Here is a 12,331-nt window from a genome sequence, read left to right on the forward strand (position 1 = left end):
GGGATTACAGACAGGAGCCACTGTGCTTGGCCTATGTCTAATTTAATCCTTACAGTTCTAAGAGTGTGGGGTTATTTTATCACCATTCACAGATGAGAAGACTGAGGTACAGAGAGATTAAGTGAATTTACAAAATTGGTAAGTGTCAGGGATTTAAATACAGTCCTCATGGACTTAGTCTGCTGCCTTCTTTATAGATCTGCCAGCCCTGGAAATATAGCTCAGCTTTCCTTCTAGAGATCTTAGCCCCAGGAATCTTGACTGACAACACCAATTGCCTTCCCTCTGGATCTATTGCAGCAGCTGCTCCTAACTTATAGGACTGGCAGAAACTAGTACCAGTGTGAAGTCATTTCTGCCCAACAGGTGTCTTTAATGGGCAATTTTTGTTTGGGGAATCCCTATCCCTATTAATAGGAATCCACATTCAATTGCTCGTAGAATCAGACACCTGTCTGTCTGCCAATCTGAAACTATTTTGGTAAGTGGGAGGTACACATAAAGGTAAAACAGAATGGAAAGGTTGCTGAATACAGGAAAAAGTGGTATGTAGTAACATTAACACTAATATATTTAAAATAAGTTAACAGTAAACCAGTGTATACACACACACACATAAAATACGCTTCATTTGTATTAAGAAATGAAGCACTGTAAAATAGGTCTGAATTTGTGTTAGCTGTAGATTGCACTATTGAAAACTGTTTTTCCTATTTTTCTGTGTACATGTGTATGTATGTATTCCTTTTTCTCTTCCATTAACTGAAAAGCCATGTTGAGTGGTCTTGGACCACTGCTTTTCCCCTGTGTGAGGCACAAGTGCTGCTGCTGTGTGTATATTTTTTGTATATTAGCCAATTTTTATTAATTCTTGTTTTTTTATTAAATGCATTGACTTTCCTTTCTAGGAAGGAAAGAAGAATGGGAGGAAGGAAGGAAGGAGGGAGAAAAGGAAAAAAGGAAGTGAGGAAGGAAGGAAGTGAGCAAGGAAGGAAGGGAGAGAGGCAGGGAAGAAGGGAGGGAGGGAGGGAGGGAGGGAAGAAAGACAGACTGAGGCATTTTTAAATCTGGGCTGCAGTCTATGGCTCTTCCTACATCATCATTCCTTCCTGCTCTCTCCTCATGGGTATATTGACCTGCATGACCTGCATCTCCCTGCCTGTACTTGCTTTCGACCCCTCCATCCTTCACAGGGCTTTCCTCTAATTAGTCCTTTGCATATCTAATCTCACCTTGGCGTCTGCTTCTCAGAGAACCTAAACAGAGACAATACTTATGAGAATGATTGCTGCCTCAAATAACTGAGTTCTTCTAGAAAAACGGACACATAACATTTTTAAAAACACAATTTATTGTAATCACTCCTATAACTATAGTAGATATAAAGTGTCTCGAGAATGTAGATAAGGAAACAACCGTTCCTGTCTGGAGTAGAGGAATGTGTGTTAGGGGAAGGAGCAAGGAAATAATCACTTTTAGGTTGGAGCCCAGAAGAATTGTTAGAATAACAGATAAGAGTATTTCAGAAAGAGATGATAACATTAGGAAGGACACAGAGGTATGAAAGTGTTAAGTATGTTTAGGAAATAAGGTACTTTTCCATTCCTGGAAAATAGTTTCACTGATGTAAAACACAGATCAGCAAGGCATTCTTCATTTAGAGCTTCCAATTTCAAGGAACCTTCCAGCCTCAGTCTTCCCAAGAGCCAGGGAAGCATGAACTATTGCCAGCCTCATGACCCATCTCTCCTTTTCCCACTTTCCCTCATCCCTCCCTTCTATCTGCGTGTATTGTATGTAACATGTGCCAGGCAGCAGACAGATCCTCAGAAAAAGATCTATAGATTTAGATAAAAGTGGAACACAAAATGTTCTGAGAAAAACAGAAGTCTACAGGGAAATAAACTTTCCCTGCCTTTACTATTTCCTTTCCAGGAGACAGAGAGAGAGAGAAAGACCAGCTTAGGTTAAACTATATGAGAATGAGGCCTAGTTATCACTGACATACTCTGCAATGAAGTATAAGTCTCTGTGGATATAATAATACTAAAAAATCTAAGGGATAGATTTTTCTGTCTCTTAGAAATTATTTCTATCCCTTAGTATTATTTTCACCTTGATGGATACATTCCTGCATTCCCAGGGATGTAGCTCACTTATTATAGGAGGTGTGCTAGGTGTAGATACTTCAGAAATACAGAAACACAAATGAGAAAATAAAAACCACCTATAATGAAAGTGGCCCCATTGTCCTATAGAAATAATACTCACGGGTGTTTAAATAAACATAGAAACTGACACTTCTGATCTTAAAACTTGAAATTTACATTTGTCTCATCTGAGTTCCTCCCTCAGGAAACTGATCCTCAGGTAAGGGACTGAAACTCACCAGATCACCACATCCAGACAATGAGATGCCAGACCCCTCATTCCTCATGATTGCTTCTTTATCCTTTCCTAATTCCTGTTTTACATTCCTTCCCAGCTTATATAACCCTCCCAATTTTAGTCAGATGGGGAGATGAGTATGAGGCTGATCTCTCATTCTCCTAGGCGGCGGCACCCAAAAAAGCCTTCTTCCCTGGCAATACTCATTTTCTCAGTAACTGGCTTTCTGCTCCATGAGCAAGGGGACCCAGATCAAAAACCTGGCATCTCAGTAACAATTCCATGGCCTAGGGCCATATATGTGCATATGGATATGTTTGATATAAGTGTTCCACAGCATGGAACATTTTACAAACTGCTTATGTTATTTAATACTGTATCATGAGGTCTTCCTACCAGTAAGAAAATTTCTCCTACCTCAGTTTCTGAAATATTTTTCTTTTTATTTTCTGCTCTTTCTTTCCCTGACTTTTCTTCCTCTAATCTTCTCTTAAATCTTGAAGTTTCCTTGGATTGACATATTTCTCTACTCATTCAACCTAGTCTTTTTTATTTTTGTTTTTGTGTTTTTTTGAGACAGAGTCTCACTCTGTCACCCATGCTGGAGGGCAGTGGCACAATCGCAGCCTCTACCTCCAGGGCCCAAGCAATCCTCTCACTTATGCCTCCCTAGTAGCTGGTATTGCAGGCATGTGCCACCACACCTGGCTAATTTCTTCGTATTTTTTGTAGAGACAGGGTTTCACCATGTTGCCCAGGCTGGTCTTGAACTCCTGGGCTCAAGCAATCCACCTACCTCAACCTCCCAAAGGGCTGGAATTATAGGTGTGAAGCACCGCACCCAGCCCTCAACCTGGTTTTGAGTGTGTCAGGGTTATCATTCCTTGATGTCCACTGCTGCCCATGCACCAATATCTCTCCTTCAAGGTTGCCCTCATAAGCTCCAGGCCTATGTTTTCTCAGTGCCCATTAAACATCTCAAGTTCTATATCTCACATGTACCTCAAACTCAATTCATCAGAAACCGAACTCAGTTCATGACATGACCCTCAAACCAGTTTCGGCGAAAGACTTGTTTTGATTTTTAGGAAGCATTGGTTAAATACTAAAGCCAAGAGGCTATTATTCTTGAATTTTCCCTCTTTCTTATTCCCAGTATCCATCAGTCACTAAGGATGACCTTTTCTACATGCAACCATCTCTCCCATGGTTTTGTAAAAACATCAAAGGGAAAGAGGGTGAAGGCCAAATTTATTTGTTTGATTTTTTTAACGTGGAGAAATTTAAGGAATATTTGTAGATAGCAAGAGAAGAAGCTAGTGATAAGAATGAAATGTACGATACAACAGAAGGAAAAAAGACAAGGCAAGTTCCTAAGGATGTGGGGATTGAAATCTTAGGATAGTTGTAAGAACCTGAAGGAAAAAAATGCAAGGATAGGTCAAAATCTATATGTGAGGCCAGCATGGGGGGGACACTGAAGGAGTTCATAATTTATTTAATTATCAATTAGGTCATCTGCTAAAAATGAAAGAAAGAAGTGAAAATGGGATCATTTGAAAGGATCTGTTGTGCCCATTTGATCTTAAACACTAGCGGACGGAGCTTAGTAGAGGTAAGCAATTATCTGTTTGCATGTTCATCTTTGTCTTCTATATCCAAAACCATGCCTGGAATACAGCATGCCCTCAGTAAACATCATATAGTTTAAGCTCCACAGTGGCAGAAACCAGCTCTTATTCATATAAATGCCCTCAGCAAGTAACATTGTTCCTAGTCACTGTAGAAACTCAAGTCAAAAGAATGAATTGCTCTATAGAAAATTATATAAAAACATTATCAGCCACATTCTCTGAAACTGGAAGTTCCTCATATTATCCTCTTAAGTTGAACTTTATTAGAAAGAACCAAACACTATTCATGTTAATATCAACGATTCCTTCATTCAAATAATTCTTAGAATAATTGGTATCATTAAAAAGTAAGTAATTTCTGGCCGGGCGCGGTGGCTCACGCCTGTAATCCCAGCACTTTAGGAGGCCGAGGCGGGCGGATCACGAGGTCAGGAGATCGAGACCATCCTGGCTAACACGGTGAAACCCCGTCTCTACTAAAAATACAAAAAATTAGCCGGGTGCAGTGGCCGGCGCCTGTAGTCCCAGCTACTCGGGAGGCTGAGGCAGGAGAATGGCGTGAACCCGGGAGGTGGGGCTTGCAGTGAGCCGAGATCACACCACTGCACTCCAGCCTGGGCGACAGAGTGAGACTCCATCTCAAAAAAAAAAAACCAAAACAAAAAAGTAAGTAATTTCCTTATGCTTATTAGCAGTATTGTACAGTGGAAATAAATGCTATAATTATAGCTCAAAGCTATGAATATGCTTCAATTTTCAAGAATTATACTAAAATATTCATTATACTTTAGTTATCCAAGACAAGAAACTGAACCAATTTTCCTTTGAAATACTTAAAATATTTCTTGTAGATGTAAAAACAACTAAGGAAAGCTAATAAATTCTCAGGAAATATATTTTATGTAAGTTTGAAGTTCCCCACATGAACAATTAGTTCTACCTTGACTCTATCTGTGCGGTTGTTGAAAAGTCCAATCCGTCTAATGGTGCTGAGGATGGGGTCGGTGGAGTCATCAATCATGTTGTGCGTGGTCACTGGGGGCAACGACTGTCGCTGAAGTATGAGAGGGAAGGAAATGTCAGTTGCGGAAAGAATTAATAAGGGTGACTAATTTCAACAATAGGTCATTGACATTTCATCCAACCTTCAAACACCTTCAGTCTTTTGAGACGGCACTAATGATGATGACTAAGTCTTGTGTGTGTTTCAAAGGAAGATATGGGTTGAAGAATCTCCTTCGCATACTATGAACACATGAAGCTTTTGTTTTCCGCCTGCAGCTGCTATATGAGAGACCTGGACTTCTTGATTGCTTCCGGGACTTATTTGGAATATAAAGGTGTCCTGAAGTCTTGACTTAAGATGAACTTTACTGATTTCTTTTAGCAAGGCTGCCCTCCAGTACCTGATTCTTCCCTATTATAACAAACATTTTGATGCAAGCCTAACACATTTGTTTTGTCTCTTTTGTAATAATTCCACTCGACTAAGAAATATTCTTTTCTCTAATGTGACTCAAATTCTATGTTTTGGAAATATTTAGGACGTTTTTGTAGTTACTAAACTATACACAATTTTTACATTGAATATATTGATTCAAAAATAATTTTGTAAGCAAGTGGAAAGACAAGTTTCATGAGATTTTTTAAAGGAGCCCTTAAAACCACTAATGAAAAAATGTCCAAAGTAATCATTTAAGTGACTATGTAAGAACGTCTTTTCTAGCCTCAGGTCTAAAAATGTTCCAAATTAGCACATTCCAATAAATTAAAATACTGATTAGATAGAATTTAATAACTATGGGACATGGTGGGTGCTTTTTTCCTTATTACCTGAGTTGAAAAGATGGCTCTTTTCATAATTGTTAGATCATCTCGATCTAAAATATTGTTCATGTCAGGAATTTCTCCTCTGCAGGGAAAAAAATGTTAATAACAAAAATAAAAACAGCTGGCACTAATTCAGTGATTCCTAAACATCAGATTATATATTATATATTTCATGTATTTTAATAAATAATGTTGATTATTCTATTAAGTAAATGTATTCATATAGACTTAATATTTAAGTACATATTTAATACACATTGTCAATATATATTTTGAATTAAAATCTCATGAAGTCTCCCTCAGCTTCACATTGACATATCAAGCCTTAATGAGTTCATCATTGAATTAGAACTTGCCTGCATATAAATGTGTTCTTATTTGTACAGCTGTTTACAAGTTTTGTCAAATGAAGGGTAAAACACTGTTCACATGACATAACACATTTTCAAAGGTTACTAATTCCTTTATATTTGGAACAACATTAATAAGTTATGATGTCTAAATTGTTAAGTTTGAATAGTGAAGCCTTAAGTGATTGAAGTACAAAGCATTTCAAGCACCTACCTTAATAATGCATCATAGAGTTTTTTGCCAAACTTTTCCTTCACAGAATGCGCAACATCCCTGTTTGAAACAGAAAGATTTATCATTTAAACAGTACGACAATGTTTAATCTTTGTCATGATAATGCTGTTGTTTTGTTGACATTCTTTGAAATTACAGGTATCTTTTTTATAGTCTCTTTTATTATTTCACTACTTGCCAATTCAGCTTAAGTTGACATCTCCAGAGCTGAGGCAACAGAACACATGGCCAGCACAAAGAGCTTAAAATTTTTTTGCTTCATGATGATTGGAATAGGTTAGAGAGCAGAGAGGGGGAGTAGATGGAGGTATCGGTGTAACAAGACGGGAATTCGTTGATCATTGTTGAATCTGAACTATGAGTATACAGGGGGTGATATTACTAAGCTTTTTACTTGACATGTTTTTAGAATTTCACAATAAAAAGTTAAAGAATGTTTGACTCATCTTTAAAGATTTCTACAGGGCCTTGTTCCTTCAATGGTAGCTCATTCCAAAATTTGTGTAACACCTATAATGTTATAAACATTACGATAATCTAAAATAGTAGCACGATGAAAAGAGAGTCAAGTGTTACTTGTCTGTAATAATCTTAAGGAAAAAACAAAGTTCAAGGCGATACATGAGATATCATTCACTGAAAAGAAATCTTTTTACATTTATTGTTTGAGAACATTCACAGGACGTGAGATTACCAGAGCTGTTTTCGCACTGCTTGTCCTTTCAGGGTTTCCACGTTGAAATTATTTGTCTTGGCAGGCATAATGAAAAACACCACCACTGTGACGTCACTTTTATGCATCTGATGAGGAATTAGAAAACACAACAGAGTCAACTATCAAAGATTTTTAAAAAGTATGATAGATGGAACTTAAACATTGAAAAGTAGAGTTTTAAAATATCAGTAGATAAAAGGTATAGTTATTTATGATTCACACAGAGATTATATTCACATTCCTGAGACTTTTTCAGAAATTTTAATTAAAATCAAAATAAATTTTAAATTTTCAGTCAGTACTTGTCAATGAACAAATTGACTTTCAATCAGTATTTGTCAATTAACAGTTTGAAAATTCAAACAAAATATTTTCATGCCTTTGACCATCTAGAATACATAACAATTGCTATTGATGACACTGTGCTTTTCTGTGGTTAAAAAAATAGCATGAATGATAGCTAATATTAGAAGACCAAAATTAGTTCTTTAAAATTTCAGATTGGAAGTTTAATGAAGATTTAAGCTTTGGTAAAAGCTAAAATAATATTTCAATTTTTTTGCTTATTCATGTTGACTGATGACAGATAGAGTATTTATACTTTTCTGCTAAATGTCTTGATTCTGATGATGTTATATTTTGGTTTTTAGCCTTAAAGCAAAGAAACAAGTACATGAAGAGCACTTTTGGGATAGCAGACACTGTGCTGGGTGCTTTAAATATACTACTAATAATCATGTATAATAGGCATTTCTCTCCTCATTTTATTAATGTCAAAATAAAGGAATGAGAGGTTAAATATTTTATCTGAGTTCCTATAACAGGTTAGTGCCAATGCTGACATTTAAACTGCTGGCTTGGCATCTCTCAAAAGGAAATGACTTGTTAAGAAGCTATAAGAATGAAAGCATAAACTCAATTAAAATCATGAACCTCTATGAAGGTTTATGTGTTCTGGAAATGACTGACTAGCTCCAGAGTGTGGGGCACTTTACCATCTAGTACGCAGCCTCGGCCCTCCGGGGCCTGACATTTTATTAAGGAAAGCTACTGAAGGCATACAATAGGAAACTCACCCTAGGAACAGCCAATGTGCTATCAAAGAATAAATGTACTATGTGGAAAGAAAATTCCTTCTTTTAACTTCTCCAGGTATCACAGTTATCTTTTATGTCTAGTATAATAGTAATCGTCTTTTCTTCATATCTATAAATAAAGTGAATATTTAATAACTATATAAATGCATTTATTAATAATGTCCCTAATGACTGTATATGTGATATAGTTGTGAGTCCATTATAAAGCTTGTTGAATGAATATATACTAGGAAATATGAAGTAAGATTATTTAAGAATAATCTTTTTAGTCTTCAGTTCTGTTTTGCATAGTTGGATTTTATTAATGAATCGCTTGCTTATTAATGTGGCTTTAGTAAATTTTTTTAGCATATTTGGTATAATGTCTGCTCTAAAGCAAAAAATTTATGTCCAAGAAATAAAAATTTAACTGGAGGGTAGTACAGAACTCAGGAAAGTTTAGATTTTCTTATTATCTCATTAAGATTGAAATTCTACACTCTTCTCCTGTGAATATTTTCCTATTACTTATTCTATATTTTTATGTGATGGGATTGGAATATAAACCAATAGCTCCCATCAATAGCTATGACATGGTATCTTTTTTTATAGCTGCTTCTATTTATGCATATTGTATTGCTCAGTTAGTTGAGAACCCACTTTGTATCCCACCTTCCTGAGTAAAAAAATGATTTCACATTGTTGGGAGTAAGAACCTTCTTTTTCCTCCTTCATGCTTTCATGTGGTGTGACATCCACTAGTTCAAGAGTTTAAGACTCGCCGGGCGCGGTGGCTCACGCTTGTAATCCCAGCACTTTGGGAGGCCGAGGCGGGCGGATCACGAGGTCAGGAGATCGAGACCACGGTGAAACCCCGTCTCTACTAAAAATACAAAAAAATTAGCCGGGCGTAGTGGCGGGCGCCTGTAGTCCCAGCTACTCGGAGAGGCTGAGGCAGGAGAATGGCGTGAACCCGGGAGGCGGAGCTTGCAGTGAGCCGAGACTGCGCCACTGCACTCCAGCCTGGGCGACAGAGCAAGACTCCGTCTCAAAAAAAAAAAAAAAAGAGTTTAAGACTCTCAGTCGCAGGGAGGTGGTGTGGCTGGGAAGGTGAGTGAACAGAGTGTGTATGTGTCTGCCCTGTTCTATAGAGAGTTAGTGCTGTCCGGTTTGGCTGCAAGCTATGTGGCACATGCTACTCTGAAGGCCTGCTTCAGTTGGGAGAGGACAGTGATGGTCAGAGCTCCCTATGATTAAATGGCTAACAGTAATAACAAGGTTCAGTATTAGGATGCGTATTGTCATGTGCATAAGCCACATCTTCCATTATAGTCTTCACTGATTTTTTGAAAATTGCTATTTTGCTCTCCATTTACTTGATTTCTCTATATTTATTTTTCAATTGATTACAAACTCATGTGAGGGAAAAGGGATGTTATAATGACTTATTAAAACATAGAAGGGAGAATGGCATAAGCTTAATGAGATATATAATGGGATAAGCTTAAGATTCTCCAAAAAAAAAAAACAAGATGACATTATAGACAAATACACACAAGTCAACAATGTGGTAACTCCAATATGTAAATTGAAAGGCTGAAGCCATTTTTAGAATACAATTATCGTTTATTCTCTTGAAAACTATTTAAGAAGCAAAAAAATTCTTCACTTCCCACAGAAGAAAGTTCTCCCTACAAGAGAGTTATATCATGTCCTAGAGCTTTCTTACCCTCAGCAGGAAATTTAGCCTAGATAAGGATTCTAGGAAGATGTCAGCTCCTTTGTTTGAAAACTCGTACCTCCCAGCAATGAAAAGGAACAAAGTCTTTTCAAGATCAAAGTCGAGATGACTAAAACAAAACAAAACCGTTTCAAATGAAATACAGCAACAGTAACAAAATGTACACATAAATTCTGTTAATGTACAAAGGGGGCTGGGAAAGATAAACATTTACTATTACAATTCTGTTTTCTCTCTACCAAAGATCCCTCATATTTGATGCTTCTTTTTTTTTTAATAAAGAAAATCATACCCATAGAAATGACCTCGAACAAAATCTTGGATTCTGGCCTTGTACATGGCATGTAGATTTTGAAACTCATGCACTGCTGAAAATTTCTTAACATTCAAGCCATTTGGAGTAACTACATCTAGAAAAGCAAAACAAAATTATTATGAAAATTCTCTTTTCAAAGAGAATACCATTGTAGAAAAAAGTATCTTTAAAACTATAAAGTTAGATGTTTATTAACATTCTACTTTCTGACTACCATAAAATTTAAAATTCATAAAACTTCCAGTTCATAAAAAATTCATAAAAATTCACAACAAATTTGGTCTATTGATTGAAATAGGAAATCAGAAATGCCTGACCAAAATAACAATGAGGGACTGGTACAATGAACAAGTTAATCAATAACAATAATAATGGTTATTATAGTACTCATTTATTGATTATTTAATGTGCACCAGGTGTTGCTCTAAAGGCTTAGAGTATAACTCAATCTCTTCAACAAACCACGGGAGTGAGAGCTCTTATCTGCATTTTCAGAGGTGGAAACTCAGGCACAGAGTTGTTTAAAGACCCCGTTCAAGAACACACGGCTGGTAAGTCGAAGCAGAATCCATGCAGTCTGACCCCACATACTGTTTCCTTAACCCCGCACTAAACTACCTCCTGCCATCTTGTTTTCCACAAGTGTATGGGACACCTTTTGTGCATTTGGAAAATTGGAAAAGGCAGCCTCTTACTTCTAATTTCTATTATTATTTCCATTTCTTATTTCTAACACAACTGATTCATTCTTCCCAGGAGATTTTGTTGCTCAGGCAGGGAGACATTCTTGGTTTTCCAAACATTGGTCTGTGACAAGAAAGAGAGGGACCACCTACTGAGTTGAATACATGGGTTATCAGATTTAGTAGCACAAAGCAAAAACAAGAAAAAAGAAGCTATGTTAAAAAAAAAATGTAGCACAGGGCTATGAAGATTTTTGTAATTTTAAGAATCTTTTCCAGCCTGGCCATCATGGTGAAACCTCATCTCTACTAAAAATACAAAAATTAGTCAGGCATGGTGGTGTGCGTCTGTAGTCCCAGCTACTGGGGAGGCTGAGGCAGGAGAATTGCTTCAACCCAGGAGGTGGAGTTTGCAGTGAGCTGAAATCACGCCACTGCACTTCAGCCTGGGTGACAGAGTGAGACTCCATCTCAAAAGAAAAAAAAGAAAGAAAGAATCTTTTACAATTAACTGGCTATTTTCTTCATATGGTTCCACAAAATCAATCCAGGCTTTTTGGTCATTTTTTGTGGAAAATAAAAACTTACTGATTTTTATGAGTTTTTATTAAGTAATCTGACATTTGTTACACTCTTTTCTATACATGGCCACAGTAGAATCAATTTTAAGTAGCCAAGGTTTCCAGTGAAAGCTTTCATGTGAATAATTCCTAAACGAACTATATAATGTGATTCGTATAGTATGACAATTACATCTTAAAATGTATTTATCTTTCTGCAGCAATTACGTAGGGCTCACTTTGTGCCAGGCCCTATTATATTTCATATATAATAATTTTTAAAAATCCCTATGAGCCATCCTCTCACCTCAGCCTCCCAAGTAGCTGGGACTACAGGCACATGCCACTACATGTGGCTAAGTTTTGTATTATTTGTAGAGATGAGGTCCTGCCATGCTACCCAGGCTGGTCTCAAACTCCTGAGCTCAAGCAATCCACCAACCTCAGCCTCCCAAAGTGCTGGGATTACAGGCATTAGCCACCATGCCCAGCCCATAAACATAACTTTCTAAAAGTCAGTTTTCATACTTGAAATGGGATAAATGCAATTCCTGATTAAGACTTTTAAAATTTTAATCCAGGCCAGGTGTGGTTGCTTATGCCTGTAATCCCAGTTCTTTGGGAGGCCAAGGTGTTTGGGATTGCTTGAGTCCAGCATTTTGAGACCAGCCCTGGCAGCATAGCAAGACCTCATCAAGACAAACAAACAAAAAGCTGGGCACCATTGGTAGGTGGAGCACACCTGTAGTTCCAGCTACTCAGGAGCTAAGGTGGGAGGATCACTTGAGCCCAGGAGGTCAAGG

General features: G+C 37.2%; 1 protein-coding gene across 1 annotated transcript in view; it reads right to left on the bottom strand.

Annotated features, from left to right (window-relative positions):
- The window catches only part of GYS2 (glycogen synthase 2), a 61,146-nt gene that overhangs the window by 17,077 nt on the left and 31,738 nt on the right, over nt 1-12,331 (bottom strand). The window contains exons 6-11 of the mRNA XM_032159794.2: nt 10,262-10,379; nt 9,958-10,078; nt 7,132-7,238; nt 6,417-6,476; nt 5,856-5,934; nt 4,963-5,076 (exon numbers count right to left, since the gene is read on the bottom strand). Of these exons, the coding sequence (XP_032015685.1) occupies nt 4,963-5,076; nt 5,856-5,934; nt 6,417-6,476; nt 7,132-7,238; nt 9,958-10,078; nt 10,262-10,379 (599 nt within the window). The remainder of the gene's footprint in view (nt 1-4,962; nt 5,077-5,855; nt 5,935-6,416; nt 6,477-7,131; nt 7,239-9,957; nt 10,079-10,261; nt 10,380-12,331) is intronic.

Source organism: Hylobates moloch, unplaced genomic scaffold (assembly GCF_009828535.3).
Source record: "Hylobates moloch isolate HMO894 unplaced genomic scaffold, HMol_V3 SCAFFOLD_8, whole genome shotgun sequence".
NCBI lineage: Eukaryota > Metazoa > Chordata > Mammalia > Primates > Hylobatidae > Hylobates > Hylobates moloch.